This window comes from Aptenodytes patagonicus, chromosome 8 (assembly GCF_965638725.1).
Source record: "Aptenodytes patagonicus chromosome 8, bAptPat1.pri.cur, whole genome shotgun sequence".
In the NCBI taxonomy this organism is placed as follows: Eukaryota; Metazoa; Chordata; class Aves; order Sphenisciformes; family Spheniscidae; genus Aptenodytes; species Aptenodytes patagonicus.
In genome coordinates, this window is record NC_134956.1 from 16180865 (window position 1) to 16205977 (window position 25113).

The following is a 25113-nucleotide window of genomic DNA, read 5'->3' on the forward strand; positions in this document are numbered from 1 at the left end:
AGACGCCCCAGGCTGGGGAATTACTCAGGTGTTGGATGTATGTGGTGTATTCATTTGTGTAAGCGTTGTCAGCTGGAAAAAGGCCTGGAGAGCTTGGAAACTGTAATGGTTGGGCACTGGATCTTCCTGGACAGAAGAGACTAGAAAACATGACATGGTTTTATAGGGTGACTGGCAATTACCTCCTGGGTTATGGCAGAGTGAGGGTTTTCTCTCTAATCCTCTGTTTTAAGGCACTTGTAACATTCTGAAGATTTTTCCCTTCAGTGAGATTTTTTCAGGCTTAATCTGTGCTGTACAGCAAATCTCTCAAGTTTGAGTGAAAACAATTCTACTCTTTTAGAGTGTGAAGAGTGTCAAAGCATAAAGTTTTTCCATTAAAAGCAAACTCTTGCCCTCTCCCTGCCTTGGTAAACCTCCATAGCTGCAGTAGTTGTTGGTAGCATTTTAGGATGGAGAGAGTCTTCCTGCAAGAAAAAGTGCCTTTTGAGTCACCAGGGGTGGTTTGTTTCAGCTTAGCCTTATCAAAACACTGAAAATTTCAAGTTGCTTGGACACTACATGTTTTTTATAATAGATCTTTACAAGCGTACTGCTGTGTTGCACATCTGAGATTAAGGAAGTCCGTGTAAGCCTTTCCCAGCCTTCTTAGTTGTAACGGGGCTAGATGTGAAAGACTTCTAAATCTAGTATATTGTGCCATAGAGAACAGGACTCTCATGCCCTCTGGGACCTATGCCATCGGGAAGGCTATTTGGAGCACTATCAGCAGGGATGTGTGGAACAGAGCATTCTGACTGCAGACAGTGTCACGCTATAGAAACTACAAAGGGTATGTCAGGCTTTCCCATTGCTAAGGGATTCAGAGCCTTTAAAAATATTTTTTTAATTATTTTTTTTGGAAAATAGAAGCTATTTTGAAATCACATGCAAAAATGTGCAAGAAAATGATGGTTTATGGTGCTGAAATCAGGCAGTGCCACAATTCAGGTTGGATGTGCGTAATAATGAAAATTTTCTAGCATGTTTAGGCCACTCAAGTATGCAGTGAAATTAATTTTATAGTTAACTGTCTGATTCCTGATTTCTACATGAAGAACATTATGTCATCCATAGAAAATATTAAATTAAATATCTACTGATAAATGCATTCAGGATTATGTATATTCTGTATAAAAGAACAAAAATACGTTAGATACATTTACATTTTATTGTAAATTGGGGAAAACATGAGACTGTGCTGTGGAAGAGAACAATATGTGATCACATAATTAGAAAATTGTCATAATACTAATGCTCAGCGGTGTCCAGGTGTGGTTTTAGGAGCAGCCTGAACAATGCAGCTTTGAGGATGTAACTTTGCCATCTTCTTAACGTTGTTTTTGCAGCGTATGCATGTGTAAATTATATAATAGCAATTCCTGGGAGATTCTACTCCTAAAATGTTCCTTCTAGCCGTATGAACACATAAGAAAGCTACTGTATGACAGATGACGATAATTTTTCATACAAGACAGCTCCCCTTGACTTGATGGATGCAGAGAGAGGAACCACGCTCTCTGGAAAAACACCAGGGAGCAGTGGTAAAATGTTTCAGTGTGTATGGTAATCAAGGCAGAGTGTGGTTCTTGATTAGTCTGTGAAATTGCACTGCTGAGACGAGGGATCTGAATTAAGCACTTGTTACCAAAGCCCTTTGCACTGCTATCCAAAAGTGTATTGTAAAAATTAATTTCCTTAAAATATTGTGAGTAAAATTGATCCAAAATGATTTTGGCATATGCTGAACTCACTCAGTGATACTTTTCTTCATAAACTCCTATGAGGACTATACAGTGAAGTGTTTTATATAAGGTATACCTAATTTTAGGCTTCATTTTAAAGGGGACTAAAATGTAATTTGTGAGTGTTTTGTGAGCTTTGTCTGTGCTGGCTAAATTGAAGTTTAAGCAATTCTACCTGAAACAAACTGTTTCTGATTTCTACATCAATGAATGGCTGTACCTCGGTCTACATTTGTTCAAAGCACGAGTTGTCAGAACCTGGAGGCACCACCAACTTTGTGAGATATTGCCTGCATCTCTGTGTGTGCTGTGAATACACTGGGAATAGGAAGGCCAAAATAGGGGAAGAAAATTGCTTTCAAATTTTACGAAGCTAGAGTGAGTGCCAGACAACTTTTTCATTTTTTTTGTGAGCCATTTGGAGCGTGGTCTTATTTTATCCTCCTGCTGAAAAAAGTACCTCTACCTCTGAAGAGACTGATCTTCATCTTGGCCTTTTCTCTATATGGTGATGTTTTATTAGATGTATAGGTACTTTGCCAGTATTATACATTACAGCCAATATATACAGTCAGAAGCCTGGGAATCGGTAAATATGAGTAGGAACATATCTGAGCAAGATAAAAGGGTATCATCTCATCTGTCAATATACCAAATTTCAGAATATGGGAAAAATACTTGCATTTGTGAATACGGTAGGATTTGTTACGCAACACGACCTTGGAAAAACCCAAACAGCCCCAAACAAGTTATTGGTGCCAGCAGAGCATTTGCCTGCAGACAGACTTGCAGGAGGGAGCGATGGTCAGACCGGCAGTGTGTCGGGAGACATGGACAGTCTCAGCTAGACCTTACATCTCCATTTAACTATGCACTGTGTTGCTATTTCTTACCACTTAGTAATGCTGTGAAAAGCCTGAATAGGTCAGGTAATGGGTGATGGCCAGCAGGAGAAGCAGGAGTGAAAGCACAGGTTCAGGCAAGAGGCCAGTGGCAGAGAAGCCTGATGGGTCCGTTCCTGTTTCATAGCCAGGAACAGATTTTTTTTCTGGAGTCAATGTGCACGAGTGAGTGTACTCGTTGGCCAACCGTCCTGTAGTAGTGTTGCCCCCACAGACGCACCAGCGCTGGTTCGGATTGTGAAATCCACCGGGGAGGATCCCTGAATGGCCCCAAGAGCAACCACTGCAAAGTCCAGTTCTTGTGCTTGGCTGTTACCATCAGGCACATGTTTTTAATTTGTAATGTGTAGAGCACACATACAAAAAAATGTTACCAATACTGAATTTATTATATGAAAACGTACACGTCTGCATGGTGTAATGTTGAGAAGGGAGTGTTACATCTTTTGGATGTAAACTAGATCCTTTGGAGAAAATAATGGCTGATACAGATGGACTAACACTAGGGGCTTCTTTGGGAACGGAGAGGTTGAACAACTGCTGGAGAAGCAGCAGTGTGTTAGGACGGCTGGCAGCTAATGCGGTAAATGGAACAAGAACCATACAGGAAATCAAGAGCAGTAGCGCCCACGGCCCTCTGTGAGTTGCCCTTATTCATGGCATGTGTGTCTAGTAAAGCAGGTTGTTCAACAGCAGAGCGTATGAAGGAAGCTATTCCTCGGTCCTCCTGTATTTGTGTAACTCAGACATTTGCTGTTTTGGGGTAATCATTGTTCTCACCTGCTTTCACTTTGGGTTTGCCTAATTATTAATATTTATTATTTGTCCTAAAATGACATCAAAATACCTGGTTTTGTCTCACTTATACTTTTTGCCGAGTACTAATGCTTTGGAAATAAAAGTAATGAAATTTAACTGAAGTCAGGGAGAAGTCTGACCCTAACTGATAATCCTGAATATCAGAGGCTCATAAAAATGCATTGCTATAGAGGTAGACTTTTATCTTACAAATTGCTTTAGCGGTAAAGGAATAACTCAAAACGTTGAAATCCTTTTCAAAAATTCTCTATGGTTTTTGAGATAAATATGTTTAGCACATTTAATAGAGCAGGAGATGAGCCTGCAATGAGCAAAGAAATGAAGAGATCCTGGCAGAAAGCACAAAGTTTACCACCTAAGCAGACTGGCCGTACTGTTTATCCTTGGGTTTGTTATTAAAATGCATTGGATTGACTCTGTTCCCTGGTTACTGTCCCAGTAGGGCAGTCATGCTATTAATCAAGGTGCTAGTTAAACAATATTGTTCAGCAAAATTCCTTTATCTCAGGTTCATAACACTGGGTTTACGTACGATGTGTATGCGTTACCTCATTTGAAAGCTGTATGAATCAACACTAATGTGATTTTGTTGTTGTTTTTAATTTTTACAGATGCAGATTTACTTCTACAATCCTGATGACTTTGACAGTTTTGGAACAGCAGTTCTAGAAAACAGGGTAGTAGGAGCCATGGCCGTGTTTTTTCAAGTAAGGTTAAACAAGGGCTATATCCATAAACCAAAGCATTCACCAAGTACTATTTAATTCATTGAATTGTTTCAAGCTTAATGGATGCATGTGTTTTCTTGTTCCCACCTGTCTAAGTGAAAGATATTTCTTATTGTCTAAGTGTGATTTAAAATGTAAATAAGTATATTTAGAAACGTAATGAAAAATTTTGCATGAATTATTCTGATTTTATAGCTACTTTACAGATGCAGATTGGAGAACACATTTATCATGGAACTTCCTTCACTGCTGAAGCATGTTGCTGGGTCCCTGGAATACTAACAAACTGACGTGAACTGGTTCTGTTTAGAGAAAACTTAAAATTCAAACATAGCTTGAGAGAAAATTAATCAATAAGTTTCATCAATCTTAGCTGTAGCAGCTTCTTCTAAATTGTCATAGTAACAAGTTCTTGAACAGACTAGGTTTCCGAATGAGTGAATTTATGCATCCCCTTTTTTCAAATGCATCCTCAAGAGCGTGACTGCTTGGTTAGCTCATTTGTTGGCTCAACATGCTCGAGAACTGAGGCGTGGGATAGAGCCTGCTGCTTGCGATGGCTGGCAGGTCAAGCTACGTGGCAGTGGTGTTCAGCAATGTGGGCTTTTCGTCATATTGCATCAGAAATTGAGTTTTTCCTTTGACTCGACGGTGAATTGAACGGAGGGAGTTGGAGCAACTCCATACAACCAGGCTGTCACAAGCAGAGAAAGTGGCTAATGGAGATTTTGAAATATCTCAAGGTGTTGCTTTTTCAAAAGAGAGGAAAAGAGGGAGGGAAGAGCAAGGGAAAATGCTGGTCCTCTCTGAGGTTTCACGCTAGTTTTTACTGTGGAAGAAAATGATCTTGCTGTTATCTTTGTGAAGTCAGATAAAAAAGAATATGCAAGTACCCATATGTAAATACCTCCCTTTTTCTTATGATGTTAGAGTGACAAGCCTGACTCTCCTGCTCAAATTAAGTAAGGTTGTCTTTTTCCATGTCACTGATTTTGATCAAATGCTTTGATAAGGAGAAGAGGACGGATCCTTGTATTGCATAAATTGCTGTAACTCTGCTGACATCAGGCTAGTGGAAGTAGGCATGTTAAATTCATCACTGTTGAATTCTGAGCACTTCTGTGGCATTTCCTGTTAGGGTAAAGTTAGTGGAACTGCGATAATTTACAGTGGCATAGCAGGATGATTCCCCAGACTTCTTAATCTTGATGTGCTGTGGGAAGAATTTGGTCAAATTGAATTTGGCCTTAAAAGACAGAAATTTAGAAACAGAACAACCAAAGGCACTGTTGCTTGATTTTATACCGCAGTGAAGAGCTGCACATCATGTGCGTGTGCCATGTCAGAAGGAGCATGTGTTATGCCATGGTGTGTAATACGTGTTGTGGCATCATGTGTCTGGAATTTAATTGCTAAATTACCCTGATATGCCTCTCGTAAGCCATGTGAAGCCCTGCCCCATGTTGCACCATTTCTTAGTCTGTATATGACATCTATTCCAAGAACCCTGTTTTTAGAGGATCTTAAAATTGTAGTGGGACTGTGTTTTGTATTCCCCACCTGCAAAGCCAGGTGCTGCACTTACTGCAAGTCCCACTTTGCACGATTCCGAGGGAGCCATTAAACTCACTAAAAATAACCTAAAATAGTCTGTAATGCTGTTAAAAAAAATCTTTGATTGTAAGAGACCTCAGGCTCTTTAAGACCACAGCCGAGTGTTGCGGTCCCCTCAGGGAAGCAGAAATCTATACTTTTCATCATTTCTAGCCCTGCAGGCCACAGGACATTAGGCTGTAAAGTCTGGATGATGGTGCAGCTGGGCTCCTCTGCTCCAGGAGCCATGAAATCTGAAGCCATTACTGATAAACAGTCTCTGATCTCTTCCAGAGAGTGGGGGTAAGATAATTCTTTGGTAAGGTGACCCAGGGACAACCTGTTTTGCGGCTGCAAGGAAATGGTTTTCTTTTTTTGGTATTTTTTTCCTTGCCTTTGGGTTGAAATGATAAATCAGTGGCGTGCCGTTAAATTTCTGAGTGTATCGGGTCTTCCTCCTGGGTAGCTCTGCTCCAAGACGGAATGCTGCTGAGGAAGATTTGTAGAGCCCAAAGTCCCCATTCTGGAAGGGCATGTGCTGAATTCTGGCCTGTGTAAGTAAACTCGAAGGACTTCAGTGTGGCAACTGCTATTTTGGCCATCATGAGGGTTTTCCAGAGTTTGTCCCATAGAGCTTGAGTTTTTGTACATCGGGTTATTAATTGATGGTGATATTCCTTTGCAGATCCGTACTGTGTTTGACCAAGGTGCCATTTTAGTTCCCTCAGCTGTGTATCGTGTGCTGGAGCTGGTGAACCACGACTTGGAAAAACCTTTACAGACAGTTTCATTCAGAAATACTTTGTGTTCCTTTAGCCTTGCTTCCCAGGGCACCATGCGGATAAGCTTACTGTGGCTAGTATTTCATGCAACTAATTTAAAAGCGGTCTTTTAAAACTGATTCTTAGTAACTTTTGAACGAAATGTCCCTAGGATGTCCATGGCCACACTTTGATTGGCAGCTTTGACTACTCAAGTACTAATTTTATAGTTTAATTTGCTATTTTCCAGAGCTGTAGTTGTACCTCTAACTCACTTATCTAGAACACAGCTTTAAAAAATTGTAGCAATAGAGGTCATACTGTTTTTTACAAATACATTAGAAAACTGAATTGTGCATGCTTTTCTACGTAAATATTTTAACACAGAAATTACTGGATAGATTTGCCATTAAGTCAAGACTTGGATATTTGCTAATGTGTTAATGCTGTGTTGGAATGAATGTGTACTGCACTGACTGAATTTATAGTCTGGCAGGTGGTTTTTGTTTGACTGATGTTCACAAATGTTCCTTTGAAAATCAGGTTCTCCAGTGAGTGAACATTATACTGAACTATATAATTATTGGTGAAACATTAAATAATTAAGAACCCTCTTTCCTCCTTTTTAAATAAATTAACTTGGACTATATAAGGATTTTCCTTACTGAATTCACTGTTTCAGGGGCAATTTCCAGGTAAAGTACATTGGTTCTGAACTTGGATAATTGAAGCACTTAGAACTTTGTTGTAATTGCTAATTAAATCTATGCTTTTCTCATTGCTTCCATTGTAAACTCTGTTGATAAATTCTATTTCTGGTTGCATGCTGCAGGTCAGTTGACCTGACAAACAAAAAAAAATTACTAGTTAAAATCAGGAAACAATTCTTGCATATACAAACTGCTGTAATTGCTCATCTCCGTATTTCATTGTGGATAGACACTCAGAGGGTCTCACATAAAGTAGCGCTGTGGGGACTCTATGGCAGGTATTCTCATCTGCAAATGAGATGAGCTGGCCTGAAATCTCTAGCTGGGCTCTGAAAGCTGATTTTTGCATTGGAGTACAAGTTGTAAAGTGCACAGGTATGCTGAGGAGAAGGGTCCCATGATACTTGGTCCCTTTTCTGACCGTAACATCACTTCAAGCATCGTGCTGGGGACTATTGTACATACAGGGGAGTGCTGCTGCAAATTCCCGCAGACTTTTGTTCTGTAGCTGTGTATTTGGGGCAGAATGAGGTGCGTCACTTTGCAAAAACCAAACAGCAAACAAACAAAACCTTGCACCATGCCGTGGTGTTTCCTTCAAGATCCTCTCTTGTCCTCACTGAGGCCACAGTGAGTGTAACAGAGGAGCAAAGTGACTTAGGAACCTCTGATCTTTTTAGTTCAAATTATTTTAAAAGCTATTCAGCTGGAACAAGCTGAAAAGGGGAGAAGGGAGCTGCAGCCTGCTGGTGTCGGATATAATGGTTATTAAAGCCCATAAACGTGCTTCACTGAGGGTGGGGGAATCAGTGGGAAAAATGGCTTTTTTCTTAAAGTGGGAGTGTCTGTGGAAAAAAGTATGCTTCAAGAGGGAGAGGGGATCAGAGTATTAAACAGCAATGTGAGTCAAAAAGCTCTTGGGTTTTTTGTTGTTAAAGAGAACTCGTTATTTTAGCAAAAATCCGAATCTTCTGGAGACAAATGAGGTAATGCCCATGATTTCTCTTTGCCTCCTGACAAGTTTTTCAGGAGAAAAAAATACGACCGTTCCTGTCAGTATTGGGGTTACTTGGTGTTTCCCAAAGTGAAACTAGTGCTAGTGGAAGATGTTTAACTTCACATATCTGTTACTTCCCGCCAACAGCATCCTCTTGGTCTGCAGTAAAGGCTTCTGAATTTGCAGAAACGGTAACACCGCAGTGGCGGGACCCGTCTGCAAGGGCTCACTGCTTTGTGGACCTCTTAAAACTTGCCTGTGGCTGCATGTTGAGACCCACCGATCTGCTGAAACGCGTAGCAGGTCCCAGTCCAGCAGGGCACTTTAGTCTTGATTTGAATGATCCGAACTTGAATAGTTGGTGCACGTGCTTAATTTCAGCCTGCATGAGGTTCGACTTGTACTTAATGATATTCTGGCTCCGGATCTTGGTTAATTGTGAGGCTGAGCTGGTTTTGAAGCAAGCCAGGAGTGGAAGGGAAGGCCCAGATCTCTCGCTGGTTCCCGAGTCATCCGTTCGTATATGTACATGTAATACATATTTTCAAGTTGCATTTAAAATGAGTAGTTACTTGGATTAAATGCATTCAGACGTATTGCATGGCTTTGCTTTAACCATCTAACAGTATAATTCATTGAACACTTCACTACTTGCTTTATTAAAGCCAAACTTAAATGTGTTCAAAACAAACATATTGCTTCTGCATTTGAAATATTCATCTTTTGGGCCTGCGGTAGATTCATTACAGCAGAGAATACTTCATTCCTTGATTACTGCTGTGAAAAGACACAATACTGATTCCCGAAGCACTCATCAAATATTCGATAGCCCAGAAATTCAGGAGGAGGTGATGGAATTCTTGTTCCTACAGGGAGGGCATATAAATCTATTTTATTATTTGCAAAGAAAACCATCGGTGATTAGTTACTGTATCTCAGGTACTCAAACAAATCATCTCTAAAGAAGTTAAAATAAAAATGAATTTTAAAATAACTTTTAGCAATGCTTTCATCATTAAAATTATCTTCATAATGATGAGTGATGTTGATACTTCGATCACTCAAGAGCTTTAGCAGTGCAGGGCTAGATTTTTAAAGGTAATTAGGTACTTGGCAGCAAATATGCAACTAACAGTATTTTCAAAAGTATGTGAGATAAAAATCAAGGGTTCTGCAGCTCTTTTTCTGGGATGCCATTCTTAATTCTCCTTTCCAATACTAACATTTTTTTAAGGTTGTTGAAAAAAATACTGTGTAGCACTTTTAACTTTTGGATCTCTGTGTGTGTGTTATTTGTGTGTAAATGTCTTTCTATTTACTACTAACTCATGTATGCAGAGATTTGTTCTTCAGTAAAATGAATAGTAATTGTGGCCTTGCTTTTTGTAAGTTTTTTTGGTAGTAGTTCTTGGTGTGCTTCGTGAAGGCGATCAGTAACTCACTTTTCACAGGGACCTAAATGAGCTAAACACAGAATAAATCTGTGGAACACCATCAAAGCCATTGAATATTTAGCACAAATATACTTTTTTTAAATGTATATTTCTCAAACAACAGAATTCAGCTTTTAACTTCCCTAGAAGCCTTTTTCTTCCCTCTTCTTCCCTTTCATTAACCGTTTCATGTGTTTGCCATCATAACCAAATAAATTCAGTGAATAAGTGCTTTAAATACAGTAGCTGTTGAGAAAATCATATCTGGTAGGAGAGCAGGTTCCCATGTCCCCATCTCAATTCCTGGCAATTCCCTAATTCCACCTCTCCCTTACTATAATGCTTTTTGAAAGTCTGAGCAAAACTAGCTTGATTTTCAAAATGAGAATGGAGAGGGAGATGTGCACTTTTCCTGAAACATTTTATCCACCTACATGAAGCATAATCAGTGCTTCAGTGTTTAGGCAATATCTTGAACATGATTTGCGGTAGTTCAAATAACATATAGCATCATTAACATGCAGGGCATCATCCAGAGTCATTGAGAGGCTTTTCATTTATTTTAATAGACTTTGGATACATGTAAAGACCTTAAAATTAAATTACAGTAGTAATTCTTTTAATGGTTACATTAGAACCCATGGTGTTTTATTAATAGTAACTTATGAATAATAGAACTATTATTATTGATTAGCAGTATTATTTAGTAATTAGTACAGGTATTTTTTATTATCTTCATAACATGAAAATGTGTGCAGGCTAAAGCTACTTATTCAGTGCTTTTGGAAAGTATAATTTATATTTGTCAAAGTGTATGCATATGTACTAGTAACTCTCCATGTAGCAGAAGACGAGCAAAACAATTTGAAATGTGTTCTTACTCGCTAAGTCCAGTTTCCCAGCATTTTGAAATTGTCACAGCTGTTTAAAAACATTAGTTGTTACTAGTAAAAGCAGTACTAGGGCCTTTAAATGGTTGAAGAATAATATTAGAGGTACAAAGTAGCTACCCTGACATATAAAGACGAGCAAGTCAGAGTAGGTAGATATGGTCAGCACAACACCGAGAGTACATTTTTCTGAGAAACACCTTGTACAATACATGTAATGATGTATAGTAATATGAAGCATCTCTGGAGCAGAAAACGATTCTCCTAATTTTCCAGTGAATAAATGGAGATAAAACTATCAAAAGACAAAATTGATTTTGCATCATGGAGAATTTAAATATAAAACCATGAGAGATTCTTAAAGGCTGTTAGATTTGAGTTGAGTTCAGTATGTGAATGGCACTGAACAGCCTCCAAAGGTGGTTGCTTTAGCCAAAACATGCAAGTTTGGGTGCCTAACAATAAGTATTCATGCTGATCAAAAAACTTGCACTGAAACCCTTTTGATTGGAAGTTGGGTTTGGGTAGAAGACAAAAATTCATGGAAAGTGTTTCTAAAAAATATATTCTACCTTTCCATTAAAGAAAACAAAAATATTTTTTTAAACTAAGCCCAAAATTCAGATTTTTATTTTAACTTCTGTTGAAAGTTTCTTTGGGAAATATGAATATTTTTGAATATTTTATGTAAAAGAAGAAAGGGGAGAACAGATGGGGAATAGCTCTGTGAGTAAAAAAAAAAAAAAATATATATATATATATATCTCCAGTTTCAATTTTGGTGCTTATTGAGTTTCAAGTGCCTAACAATGAGACCTTAACTTTATTCTGATCCATACCTTTGCCCAGATAGGTCATGTTTCAGATGTTGTTGAATAGTAAAATTGCTGTTTACAGCAGAGATTTTTTTAAAAAATAAAGGTTTCTTGTAATAAGGTTCTTCATCCTTTATTTTAGTACACAAATGAGTAGGCTGACTCTCGAGAGTACTAAGGAAACAATTCCTGATGAAGCCTTGAGTTTAATAAAGAAGCTTCAAAATGGTTTTAGCTGTGGAGTGAGATGCTGTTGTGAGATGGGCAGAGCTGCGTCCCTTTCTTGAAGATCATTGCTTGAAGCAGGGCAGAGAAGCAGGTGAGGAAGCGGCAGCCTGCTGGGGTGAGCCCTGGGACTTCACCGAGCAAAAGCCATGAACGCTTTGGGGAGCACGGGGAGCTGGGAAGGGGTCGGGGCTGTGAGCCCAGTGATGTTCATCACTCGCATGCTGCTGGGCTCAGGAAACAAGGACTTTGTTAGTGAGCTGAATTGCACTGAAGAAACACGGGCCCTTTCACCTGTGGGGTTTTTTTACCAGATAATCTTCAGTACTCCAAATTTTCTGTCCGTTGACAACAGCACTGATACACACCTTTGCTGCTGGGGTCACTGTGCAGAGGCTGGGCTCCTGGTAATCCCTCGTTTCAAATCCCGTACAAACACGAGCAAAGTTTCTCTTGATTTGCAGGGTACCGTGGGTTTGGGCTTTCTCATTCACGTGGTTGCACATTAGAAGGAGCCCACATGGCTAAATCTAGGACTGCTAAGAGCAGAGGTGTTCACACAGCAGCCTGAACACCCTGAGCAAGTGTGCTTGGAGGAATGAGGTACAAATGCGTGAGTGAAAGGGGGGCTGGATTTGGAGGCAGACAGACTGACAGGGCGGCTGAAACAGATCGTTCTTGGAAGCAAACACATCGTTCCGCTTCTGCTTGCCTGTGTTCTGCCAAGAGGCATTTGCAGTCTCTAGATCACGATGGCTGCAACCTGCTGTGTTGAAACTTTTCTATCCACAGGCTGACTGTGCAGTGTAGAAAGATAATCTACCTTATGTGCACTTATCTTCTTCAGTGCCCAAGCAATCGTCTTCCTCTCCCTTCTTCTCTTCAGCTCTGTGAACTCGTTCGTGGTATTTTTCAATAAGGCAGAAGAGCGAGAAGCCTGATTCTATGTCAGATGACCTCCAAAATGCAATACTTTCAATTAAAGCCTTTTTGTTAGGTTGAGTTTTAAAGGATATGGGCTGTACAGAAAGCGGTGTCACACAGTTCTTTCTACAGTGCAGAGCGAAATACCAGTATGCACAGAGAATCTTTGACTTTTATTTTGGTTTTAATCCCAGATATATCTAGAGAAATGCAACTTCCAAAGTGTCTGAAAAAACTCTAATTGAAGGTAAAAATTAGATCCTTTTTTTCCCCCCCCCCCAGATGCACTGTAAATGCTTTCTTACCTGCGGAGTCTGAGATCATAACTCATAACTTCTGCTGTCGCTTCTCTGATTTCGATGCAGTAGCAAGGAGGGTGGCTAACAATGGTGATGGGTTATCAAGTGACTTTTGCTTTTTGTGATGAATCATGGTCTGCTGCTCTGATGTTTTTAATGGAACCATCACAATTATTGATGCTAGGAAGGAACTGTAGACTTTCTTGCTGTTGAGAGGACTTGGACTCCAAAGTTGTGCAATGCTACAAATTTGAAAAACACTGTATATTTTATGGGGTCTCTCCTCAATATCTTGAGCTATATCTTGTAACCATTAATGAGAGCTGGTTGTGTGCATTGCGTGGGGAATAGATCTCTGTGCTCCTCTAGTTTAATGTTCATTTGAATGTCAGGATCACTATCTTTCAGTTTACAGCATTGTAAATGTTTTTTACTTGCAGCTTTTTTGCTTTCCCAATGCTGCTTAATTGACTAATGTATTACAATTAATCCCAAGTGGGATGCCATTATTAACTTGCTTCATTAAATTACATACCAATTTGTTAGCCTTAATTCTCATAATTGTCCCCTTATATTTCAGTGTTTTTATTCTAATAACTTGCCTTAAGAACTTGGTCAGCATGCATTTATGTATTCTTTTGCATCCCTTTCCTTCCTCTCACCCTTGATGTTCAAAAGTGGAGTCAGTTTAGGAATATTTATAGTGTCTAATGTCAGCATCTTAAACACAGTAATTTACTTCTCTGTGATTTAAAAATATCCTGTCTTAAAAAAAAAAAAATCACTTTTGTAGCCATGCCATAAAAATCTTTAAATTGATAGAAGAATATCTTGTAGAGTTTTCATTACCAGACTCCTGAAAATGACACTTAGATGTCTAATATGTAAAAATTACAGTCGTCACTCTATAATCTCACCCCCTCTGTGGTTCAGGAAGATTGATACTCAGGAAGTCTGCTGATTATAACCATTAGACTAAAAAACAAATTAGTTTCCTAACTACAGTAATGCTTTTTGCATTTTACTCCGGTGTGCTTTGTTGATGCATCGCTTTGTCACTTTATCAAACATCACAAAGCAGACCTAGAGCTGGATGCCAAGAGAGCTGGGTCAAAGTGGAGGGACCCCCAGCCCTCACGCAGGCTCCCGTCACTCGCCTGTTGCCTGCTTTAGGGAAGGGACAACAGCTCCTGATACAGTCTCTCTTTGTGTCTTTGAGCATTGAGAAGCCATTGAACGTGGCTTGTTTTCTTTGCTGCAAGTACCTTTTCTCCTCTCTGTGATAACAACGATTGCTTCATCCCCTTCCTTCTTACATGTTCCAAATCTGGTGCATTTTGACTTGACCTTTTTTGTTTAAGAAAAAAAGAGGGGGAAAGAAGCTGGAAATAAAGCATCTATTTTTTGCTATCCAAGTCTTTGGAGAGTTTTGCTAGAATTTGTCGTAGTTACAGGATCAAACGAGATGTAAAGCTGTACGTTCATCTCCTTTCCTTTCTCCTCTCTCCCAAACACAGCAGCTGCCTCTGATAAGTCCCTGTTTTCTCCCTGTTGTTAAACATCCAGCCTGGATTCCAGGAAGATATTTTTTTATGCCTGTCTGCCTACCTCTTTTTTAAATTTAATTCGATTTCTTTTTCTGCAAAAACCATCTTCTGTAGCCATCCAGGACTCGTACCCCATTTGTCTCTCAGAGGACTAATCAAGTATATGACATGCGGTTTACATTCATGGGACATCAATGGAGAAATCTAACATTTCAATCAGGAAACTCCAGCTCTCCAGTCCACTGTTGCCCGGTTCTGCAGGATTTTGCACAGGATTTGTGTACCCCTTAGAAAAATGACACTTGTTTTCATCCTCTGTATCTTCCATGAAACTGTGGAGTCTTCATATGTCTCTGGCTACCAGTTAGTGTTATGGCGTATTTTAAGTGAAGGTGAGTGCAGGATCTATTCATAAACGATTGCCTAGTTTCACTTTGTGCCATAGAAGAGAGATTGGTTGTAAAGTCTGAATATATAAAATAGATGGGTAAAATTGGGGCTTCCTTTGCCTTTAGATCTTCTGGCTCAGATGGAAAAGTTATTCTTATTAAATTTAAGCTGTTCTACCTGAAGAATTATTACTGTAGTTCTCCGCTATAACAGTGCCAAGTTTCTCCTAGCATTGGCAATAATAAACAATGCAAGCTTCAGACAGAATTTCCTGGGTAGCATACCAAATGTTCTAGAAAACCTTCTCGGACAGCAGCTAATACATTTTTAATACAAATAAAACATAATTCTTTAGTCTCGTTTCAGTTTGATCCCTAAGGTAGAAAAAGTATACCGACTATGCATAATTTATGTATTTGTTTGAAGTGTTTACCCAGATACTCCATTCACAAAGTCTCTTTTTGGTAATAGGTTGCTGTGAGAGATGAGAGTCACTTAGGGCTCGCGTTGTACAAATAAACGGAACATGTCATTTTTGTACCATTAGTGAGGTGGTTACGTGGTCATCCTAATTCTGCCTTCATCTGCGCTGCCCACCCCGTCCATCCTCAGCCAAGTCACAGAACAGGTCCGGCTGAAATGTCAGTATGTTTTTCCCAGATCGTATGTGATGTGGAAGCATGGAAGCGTGCAAGGGTGGGAAGAGGAGCGGTTGGGAGCAGAGGGTGCTGCCCACCCCTTTCAGGGACAGCGTGGATTGGTGTCAGGCTGGTGTGTCCACGTGAGCACCACCCCAGTTATTACCAATGATACGTGTGGTTTCCTGTACAATTCCTATACGTTACACATGGTGCAGAGCGAGCATGCAGGAAAATATCCCTCAGTAATTTAATTATAATCTATCCTAAATTACTGTAAATCCAGTGTCACAGGTTACTGCCGGAGGGTTGAGTTGTTGCTGGTTATTGTCATCTGTAGTTTCTGTGCTGCAGGACAACTGTGGGAGAGATGATTATCAAAGGTTTTCTGAGCTGGTGGTTTTCTTTCCAGGGGTCAAAGAAAAGCAATGAAAGAAAATCAGAGTCTAGTCTGGTCCCTTTCTTTATGTCTTTGTACAGAGGTAGACATTTGTATGTATGGCTGATGGCTTAACTGATAATGCTGATGGCATATCACCCCCCAAAATAGTTCTGCAGCCGAGATGGCGGCTTGCCCAGAGCAATCCTTGTATCTCATGTCTTACCTCCCATGAATCTAAATCAGAAATCTTTGAGTTCATAGGGTGGAGATGAGGGTGTGTAAACCTGGGAACCCTTTTACAGTATAATTTCAGTAGCTTTCAGACGTATCTTCTACATCTGAGATTCACTGAAAAGCACACTAATCCAGCTGAGGTGATGAGTCTGAAATGAGCTAAATGGTCCCAGTTTGAATAATATTAAACCCCCCTTTGTTTTAAGTTCAGGTGTGCTTGTATCAGTTCCCAGAACAAAACCAGCAAAGGATCTGGGATGTGCTTTTATGCACGTTAAGCTCTATTGGCGATAGATGAGAGTCGAGAATGCCAATCACCATCTTATTCTATGCCGAAAATTGAAATATGTGTTAAATAAAGATTGCTTAAATCTGTTCACAGCACCTCTGAACAGTGATTTTTTTCAGAGGCTTGCAAGATGGAGCAGGATTTTTGCTATGAGCTTACAGTGTTTGCAACTGTTTCACAGCTCTAGGAGCACTGAGAAGCCAAAGCAAAGCTGCCTGACTGATACCATCAGAAAAGTATTTAGCTGCTGATTGTAACCGTACCATTTCTGCGCATCAAAAATGCATTGTAATTTAGTCATTATCAAGAATAAAGAGACTTTCTGAAAGAAGGTATTGGTTTTGCAACATCTGTACTGTATCAAATGAAGCCTAACTGGAGATTTGGTAGGCTGTTCCTTATGAGTAAAGTAAAATGATGTACCACATTAGAAAGTAGCTTGGTTATTAGAAAGCTCAGTCTTGCTCCTGATAAAATGGATTTTTTCAGTGTAAAATTCATCTTTACTTGCTGCAAGTATATTGCTAAAACAGATTAACTTTGGATCTCAGTGTATTTTATAGTGTGTCTCATGTTATTTTAAGGCTGTAAATATATTAGCTGATCTGTAAGCTTTGCTTAAGTTACTGCTTTCTGGGTTTTTGAAGAAATAGGATCATGTTATGCAGGAATCAGGATGATTGAATTAAATCAACCCTTTTGATATTTATTCTCCCTCAGGATCATGCTACCAGACCAATATTTTAAAATAGCTATATGGGTAAGTGTTGATTAGAAAGCAAAGCTCCATAACCCTAACAGCTAAGCTAGTAATTTTTTTGTGTGTATTTTATCTGTGGTTTGTATGGCATTAGGCACATGCCTGTGTATTAGAAGCAGTCAACATAAAATTATTTTCTTACTCCTTCCCTCCCCCCTGCCTACCTTGCCACCTGGAAAACCTACTTTATCATATCTAAATCCTATAAAAACATCTAACATAATTTGAAATGCTCTTGTGTGAAATATGACTAGACTACATCAATCACTTTTTAAAGATTTTTTTTTTCTGCATTTTGTATTCTAAACTGCTAAAACACATGCTTTTATATCCTGCTGCATTTCACAGAAGACATGAGCAGACAGATAGTTCCCCATCTTGGATGAACCAGTCTTGTTAAGTACTCTCCCAAAGTGCATACCAGTCAAATTACACTTTAGGTTAACTTTTTGGAATGCTCTCCTCTTGCCAACTTATTACCAGTGATATGGCTAAGCAAACTGTTGCCTTCTGCTATTCCAGATATCTACAGAGATTTATTATGTTTCAGCTAATAAGCTTACCTTCTCTAATAACGCGTGGCCCACCCCGCCTTATGGCTAGACTCGTCTCTTCTCATAACTTGGGCAGAGAATTAAAGGCCAGAAGTAAAGCTGGCTTTTAAACCTGTCTAGGTAGAGCTGTGTGGTGGTCCCTGTGTTGTGGATGGAAACATCCATAATTTTTGAGTCTGAACTCGCTCGTTATCTACACCTGCTCTGCACTACCCCTCAGGTCGATACCGATAACCTCCCTGCGGACAGATGGTGGTGGGAGAGGGTGGTGATGCCTGGGCAGGTGGCACCACCTCGGTGTGCTGCAGGGCCATATGGGCACTCAGGTTTTAGAGAAACTTGGTCTGTGCATGCAGTACAGCTGGCTGCTACCACACCTGTCTAATAGAGTTGCTGAAAGGCTGTATAAATTCATGCTGAGCTATGGAGATTATCTCTGTCAGCTGTTCTTGTGTCAGAAGCAATTTTTTTTAATGCTGCATTTATGTTGTAAGTGCCCAGCCTATGCCTACCATCTAGGAGATACCCTCTTTCTTCCTTCATTACTGCTTGCATTGCATCTGAGGCATATAACTGGTGTTTTACCCCTAAAAATAGAAGATTTTTTATGCCTTCCTTATCATTCCATATATTAAAATGTTTGCTGCCCCCCTTAAATCTGAGTGTAGACAGTTGCAAATGCAGGTGTGTCCTACCAGTGTGCTGGGGTTACAGGCCAGTCTGCAGAGAACATGGGATGCTACGGCATCAAGATTTCAAGCACCGGTGCTTGCTGCCATTAGCTCTGGAAACCCTCTCATCCTCACAGCAGTCGTCAGTGCAGTGCTCCTCGTATGCATGTTACAGCTGGGCTGGAATTCAAACTGTGTTGGGTCTCAGGCATTTTGGGGAGAATTGCCTGTGCAACCTGGCAGTGAACGTGTCCCTCTGTGCCAGCCCTCTGAGGATTGTCCTTACAGAGCATTGGCTTTTTAGCTCGTTCCATATGAGCTCAAGCATTTGGCAGGGGAAAGCCTAACGTAGGTTGAAGTGTCAGTCGCAGGTGGTCATATGAGGGTGGTGCCATCAAAGGACCGTGCAGCCTGCCTGGTTTTGAGAAGAGAGGTAAGAAACTTTTCTAGAGGTGGATACCAAAACTGGGGGTCATGGCAAAGCATGTGCCAGGAGCTCGGGTGGTCCAGCTGACAGGCCACAGCGTTGGTGATAGGATCATAACCAGTGTACACGATCTGTAGACACCCAGGAGTTAAAGTGCTGGGGTGTGAACAGAAGAGGTTAAAGGAAGTAAACACCTCAAATTAATAGGCAGGTTCTCTGGCAAGCAGATTCAGAGAGTGTGTGAGAGGAGAGGAGATGGAAGACTCTTCCTGAGAGCATTCCTGTGTGCACCCACCTGCAGGAAGCACCTTCACTGCTCTGGGTCAGACTAGACGTTCGAAGAGCACCTTTTGTTCTAACCATGTTTTAAGTTTTGTTTTAAATCGTATTTGTTGCATTTTATTTCTTCTCTCACACCTTTCCCTGAGATTTGAAGATTCTGGCAATTTTGCAGTTATATCCTGTGTAGGAGGAGGGCTTCCTGACCAGAGACAGAGCTTGAAAACCCCCTCCATAGATGGGTCATGCTCCACAGGAGCACTGGAAAGCTGTAAGAAGCCTGTAGAGCGGAGGCATGAAGGCTAAAGCATCCTGAGGAGTTCTGTGGCTTTAAGACTATCACCTACTCGCAGTGATTGAATAGCATTCACTTTGCCACTGCTGAAATGTAGAACATCTTGAAACAAGCATACATGTCATGTTAGTTTTTGTATTTCTTTGTATTTCAAGAGGAAGAGACTGCTGCCACAAACTGAATGTTTCCCAGGCTTTTAATGCACTTGTATTCTAAGTGCTTTTTTTCTGCACAATAATTTCTCAATTTCCTCTAAACATAAGCCATGATACTTGTTGAAATGTTTTTGTAAGAAACTGAGTTGTTGGGTCATTCTAACCAAGTGAAAAATAAACAGCTTGACATATCATCCTCACTGTTGTCTGTAGTGTTACACCAGGTGAAATAGGGGGGTTTTGAGCTGTACTTTTGTTGCTGCAGGAACTCGAGTAGCTTAGAAGCAGCTGAGAAGAAAATTGCAGGCCACATCCTGCCACTCTTAACTCAGTGGCTTGAAGGAGATTGAGGTGAGGACTGCCTCATCTTACCTGCTTCTCGGAGCTCTGCTGCTGTGACTGCCCTGCTGCTGGTACCCACCCGGCTCAAGGACCTGGCTCTTGGTGCACCTGCACTTCATGCCCACTAGCTATGGAGTCCTTGGCAGTCCTGCAGCTGGTGTCCTCGGCACCCTGTCTGCTGGCGTCCAAGTTTCCCCTGGATGAGCCCACTCACCACGCTCAGTAGCCAAAGCTACTTCTTTTCCCTGTCTCCATGAAGGACGTCTGGGTGGGGGTGGAAGGGCACAGGGACCTCCTTGGTGATGCAGGAGGTGGAGAGGAGGAGGTGGCAGTCATGCGAGGGTGCGCAAGGGGGTATGTGGAGCAGTTTGGGAAGAGAGGATGCTGTAGTGTTGGAGGAGACAGAAGCAGCTCACTGGGTGGGAAGAGAGAGCGAGGAGGATGTGGCAGGTGGGCGATGGAAGAGGGAGGCAACTCTGAAATGAGAGCAGAGGCAGAAGTGAGGAAACTGAGGATTAGCTGGTGCTTTCTGCCTTAGGTGCCGCGAGCACTGAACTGTGCAAGTTCACGGTATTTTGCAAAACTGGACACATATGCAAGAACTTAAATGACACTGAAAATTTATAAAAGAGATGTAAAAATGGAAGAACTTGCTTGAAAGAGAATTACAAATACAAAAATGTATCATAGTTGACAGACTTGTCCTCTTGTACCAGGAAGCCGTTAATGAACACCACTGGTCTAACATTGGGTTCTTGTACTGCAAAGATGCCTGGAAGCCCAAGAGCCCTTCCAGCCCGTGGCTGCTACGTTAGACATGGGGAATTTGCTGTAGCAAAAACTCCTGCAGCATTTTCAGTAGATCAGTTCATACCAACCTCCTTAAAAATGAGGTAAAAGGAATGGCAAGCAAACTATGTTGGAGTTTGATGTTTCAAAGCAGGAGTTAAAAATTCTGCCCTACGACAATTTGTTTTCACTGGATTTCTAATTTAATTGTGAACTGAGGTGTGGTTGTCATTGGGGAAGTGACTGTGTAACTTAATTGACATTTCTGCATCCTTTGTGTTTGTGACTCATAGATGCCGGCTTGAGTCATCTTGTACTGGCGGGCTGGAGGGAGCTGCTGCTGTTGTGGGGAAGTGAGCCGAGGGCAATGCTGGGAGAGAAAAAAACGAGGACTTTTCATGTAGAATGAATGAAGGATGTTGGGAAGCTGAGACGACTCCTTTTCTTCATTTTAAAGGGGTGATTGTTGTGACTTCTCTCACCAAAATCCTTTGTGTTGGCTGGAAGAGAGGAAAAAGGCTGGAAACCTCTGCTGCATCCTAGGCAAGCTTAGCTGGAGCAATTAAATTACAAACCCCTGCAAAACGCTGGGCTTCCAGATGCCCATCTGAGCTGTTCCCTTCCACCCTTCGCATTTTGCCCAGCACGTTTGATTTTCTTATTTAGCCACCAGATTTCACTGTTTTATTTAAAAAAAAAAAAAAAGCTGAAGATATTTTTTTCTCAGTGGCACACGTTTGTACAAAATTCAAGCCAGGAGCAGAAGAAAATGAAAGCTAACTTCCATTCTTGGTTTCACAGTTTTGAGTTTAGCCTCTCCAAATGTGTGAAGCTGTATATCAAAGAGTGGGTGCTGTGGGATGATCTGGCTGTAGTGCTTGTTATATTTTTTTCATTACCCCATTTCATTTTCCTCCCTGCTTAGGTCAAAATGGTTATTTTTACCTAAAAACTCCTGTAAATTGGGCAGATTGTGGAAACTCTAAAAGAGACCCAACTCCTTTTTTTTTCTTCTTCTTTTTTTTTTAAACTGAGATGGTGAGAACAGTTTATAACTGATGGCAGTTTTTATAAAATAGCCTCCATCCTGATAAAATGTTACCCCCTGGTGTGTCATTTTTCCAGCTGAACTGCTGGTAGGATTGAGAGATCTTGCACACTGCTGCTTAAATAAGTAGACTACATGGTCTATGAAGAAATCATATTATTTTCTCAAAGGAGAACAAGTAGGCTCAGTGCACCAAAATTGCTTTAAATAAACTTGCAGCTACTCTAACCTTTTTTTGCGCAGCTGCAGATGGTACAGTCTATCAATCAAGCTTTCCTGGCTTTGAGAATCTGCCACTGAAGCTGTCTCTCCTCTGTGTTGCAATTATGTTTTTGTCTTTTACAGAGCTTTGTATCTTAGATATTCTATTGCTACTAATCAGATTGTGCTTTTGGGCTGCAGATATCTTTTGGTTTTCCTCAGATATATGCTTATTAAGATCTTTCAATAATTTGTTAATTGAATGTGCTATTCACTTGCAGAAAATGAGCTGCATCGTGCTTTCAAAGCGCAAGAATACTTTAGGGAAATTAATGCCTACCTTATCAATGGAGTGAGTCAAAGTTTGGGCAAACGAGTGGCTTACAAAAAGAAAGGAAAATACATTGCTGGCTGTTTCTTACCATCCTGGTGGTTGCAAATCTTGTGATAGTGAATGGAGGTAATGCTGTGGGGGGAGGCTGCAAAGTCTTCCTCAGTCCAGTGAACTGATCGGTCAGCTGCCAACATGTGGACAATACATGATCAATGTTGCTGTCCGCTAACAAAGAAACTCAGTGTGCACAAACAGAATGTACTCTGAGCTGAGTTATTAAGCAGTACTTAACTCTACCTTTGAGTTTCATGCTCTTGCTTTTTTTGAGACAGTCTCTTATATTAGCAAGTTGCCTTGCAACGTGCTGGTGCAAATTCTGTTGCATGTTCTGAGGAAGCCTGTGCTGTGCCTTTGCTCTTTTTATGACACTGATATTTCAGCCAGCCTTTGGTGTAAAAGTGACTATTTATACTTCTTGTATTTTCAAGCATCCCTACTGGACATAATGAAAGTGGAAGTTGCTGATCTATAACCTAGTTTGTCCCATCCTTGTCCCAGGATGACTGTAACTCAGGTTCAGAGGCAGCAGGTACGAAATAAAGGAGGGGGTGAGCTAAGGCTGAGAGGAGCTGTGGTTGTGAGCAGCTGCATTGCACTCTGCCAAGGATGAGGGGCAGCCAGAACACCTGACCACAAAGTCAGTTCAGTAGCTTTTAAAACCATTTTGGACTTTAAAAAAAAAAAGGAAAAAGTGCCGCTTCCTCTTTGGCACTGCTGGTTAATATCTCACTGTAGATACCCTCCAAAGCTGTGATGAAATATGAAGTTAATACATCACTAGCAAGCTTTCAGTCAGAATGATGTATTATTCAAAGTGGAATTAGCTAGAAGGATCAATGCACACCCATTACTCTATTTAAAATAATCATTGGAAGACTCATTAACTTTTTTTTCCCCCTCTTTTCAAACAACATAGTGAATGAGACATCTAGGAACATCCCCTCCGCCAGCATATGCACCTCTATGACTTCAGTATATTTTCATTCATAGCAGGATTATTAACACCTGAAGGCCAAAACCCAGATTTAACTCAACAGAATTTGCCTTCAAATCACTGAACCTGAAACCAGTTGCCATAGGCAAAGGCAAACTCAGCACTAATGCACATTTTTTGAAAATCAAAGGTCATGGCAGTATCTGTGTGAAATAGTGCGTGTGCCAGCATAAGGTTCAGTGTCACATCTTGCCTGAGTACCTGTTATTTTCTCTGATTTTACACATGAGCAGCAACTTGAAGTATTAAGGGGGCTGTTTCCATTTCTTGTTTTCCCTTACAAATATATTCTGCAGGTTACTTACTTTGGGCAGTCCCTTCATTACACGGCAAATGCTTTCTATCTCCCAGCTCACCTCTGTCAGGCTGCAGTCTCTTGGCCAGATTTGTCCTTTTGCATCAACTCATACGGGAGATGTGCAATTATAGCATATATGGGGGAGATGGAAGAAAATATCGTCTGCGGAGGAGCAGGAATATATCATTCTTTGATCATTTAGTGCTTGTGAAGACGAAAAACTTAGAGCACCAAATCTAGCTTATCATTGTGTTGGGAGCTCTGTGGGCATTTTCTTGCCTTCACAGATAGCTCAGTGTGCTGTAGTGTCGACCAGTATCCCTTCTCACCCATCAGTTCTCCCGAAAAGGTCCAAATAAATGTTTCCTACTGCATTTCAAAGCATAGAACTTGTAAACTTTTCATATCTGTTCATCCACATTACAGATCTGGCTGAAATCTTTCACTTCCTTTTATTCAGAAATGTTTAAGAAATGAGATATTTATCCACAACCAGCTTTTACAATGTGGACTTCAAAAGGGAGAGAGGTGAGACAATGGACTTTGTGCAGTGCAAAAGGGTGCATACCAAAAAGCCAGGATGTGTATCCTTTCTCAGTGCTGCAGAGCAATGCAGGGTTAAAGCATCATCGTTCAGAAGGGTTAGGAGTAGGACCTACCCAAGCTCTAAGTTAGCTCTAAAATAATTTGGCCCCAAAGACATGAATTTGAAGAGTTTCACAAGCAATATGCCAAGCACTTTCCCTTTGCTGAGAAAAGTGTGTTTCTTTTGACTGTGATTATCTTGGTTTCTTTGAAATGCTGTTGCTGTGATGTTAATATACATATTGTGTGGCATAGTGCTCACATTAATGGGATTCTTCTAATTTCTGTTCTAAAACAGTGAAAATCAGGTTCTTTCCCATAGAGATTGAGGACTGGCATCTGTCCAACACTACTGAGCTGATAAGAGAATAAATTGTTTAACTGTGTTGATTGTCCTGAAACCCTACAGGACAATTTAATCTCTGCAACCTAGTTAATTTATAATAGTTTTCTTTTTCTTCTTAGTTGTTTGTACCGAGTGTTTGGAGACTTGAGTATTTGGCTGGTGAGCTGTAGATCTTGACCGCAAGCTGAATGGGAGCTGAAGGCGCATGGTTGGGGGAATATTACCCCTGACTTTCACCGTTGTAATTGAAAGTAGAATTTGACACATTGGCATCTCTCTGTGTCAGCCATTGTCACTGGCTTCAGCTGCCACAGTTAAGTATGTAGTCATTCATCCTCGGCAGACACCGTCCTTTACAGCACAAGAGGATGGTCTCTGGATGTTAATGCCACAGCACTCTGGGAGCAGCTGGCTATATCGAATTCAAGGCATGCAGATTGTCTTGGCCATTTTACTTAGCAGATGGGTAAGGCTTGATAGATTGAAGATTTAGTTTCCAAGTCAAGGGCCAAATGTTGCAGTGGGAGAGAAAAGTAAATTATATCACTATTCGGAGGGGAAAGGCTCAGGTACTGTATTACAAAATTGTTGCCATTCATTTTCCTCTGACTTGCA

General features: G+C 40.6%; 1 protein-coding gene across 2 annotated transcripts in view; it reads left to right on the forward strand.

The window, feature by feature from the left end:
- Positions 1-25113, forward strand: part of PTPRG (protein tyrosine phosphatase receptor type G) — a 425362-nt gene that overhangs the window by 274226 nt on the left and 126023 nt on the right. Inside the window, exon 5 of one of the 2 annotated variants that reach the window (XM_076346545.1) lies at positions 4117-4212. The exons of the other annotated variant lie outside the window; for it this stretch is intronic. Within the exon in view, the coding sequence (XP_076202660.1) occupies positions 4117-4212 (96 nt within the window). The remainder of the gene's footprint in view (positions 1-4116; positions 4213-25113) is intronic. 2 annotated transcript variants of the gene reach the window in all.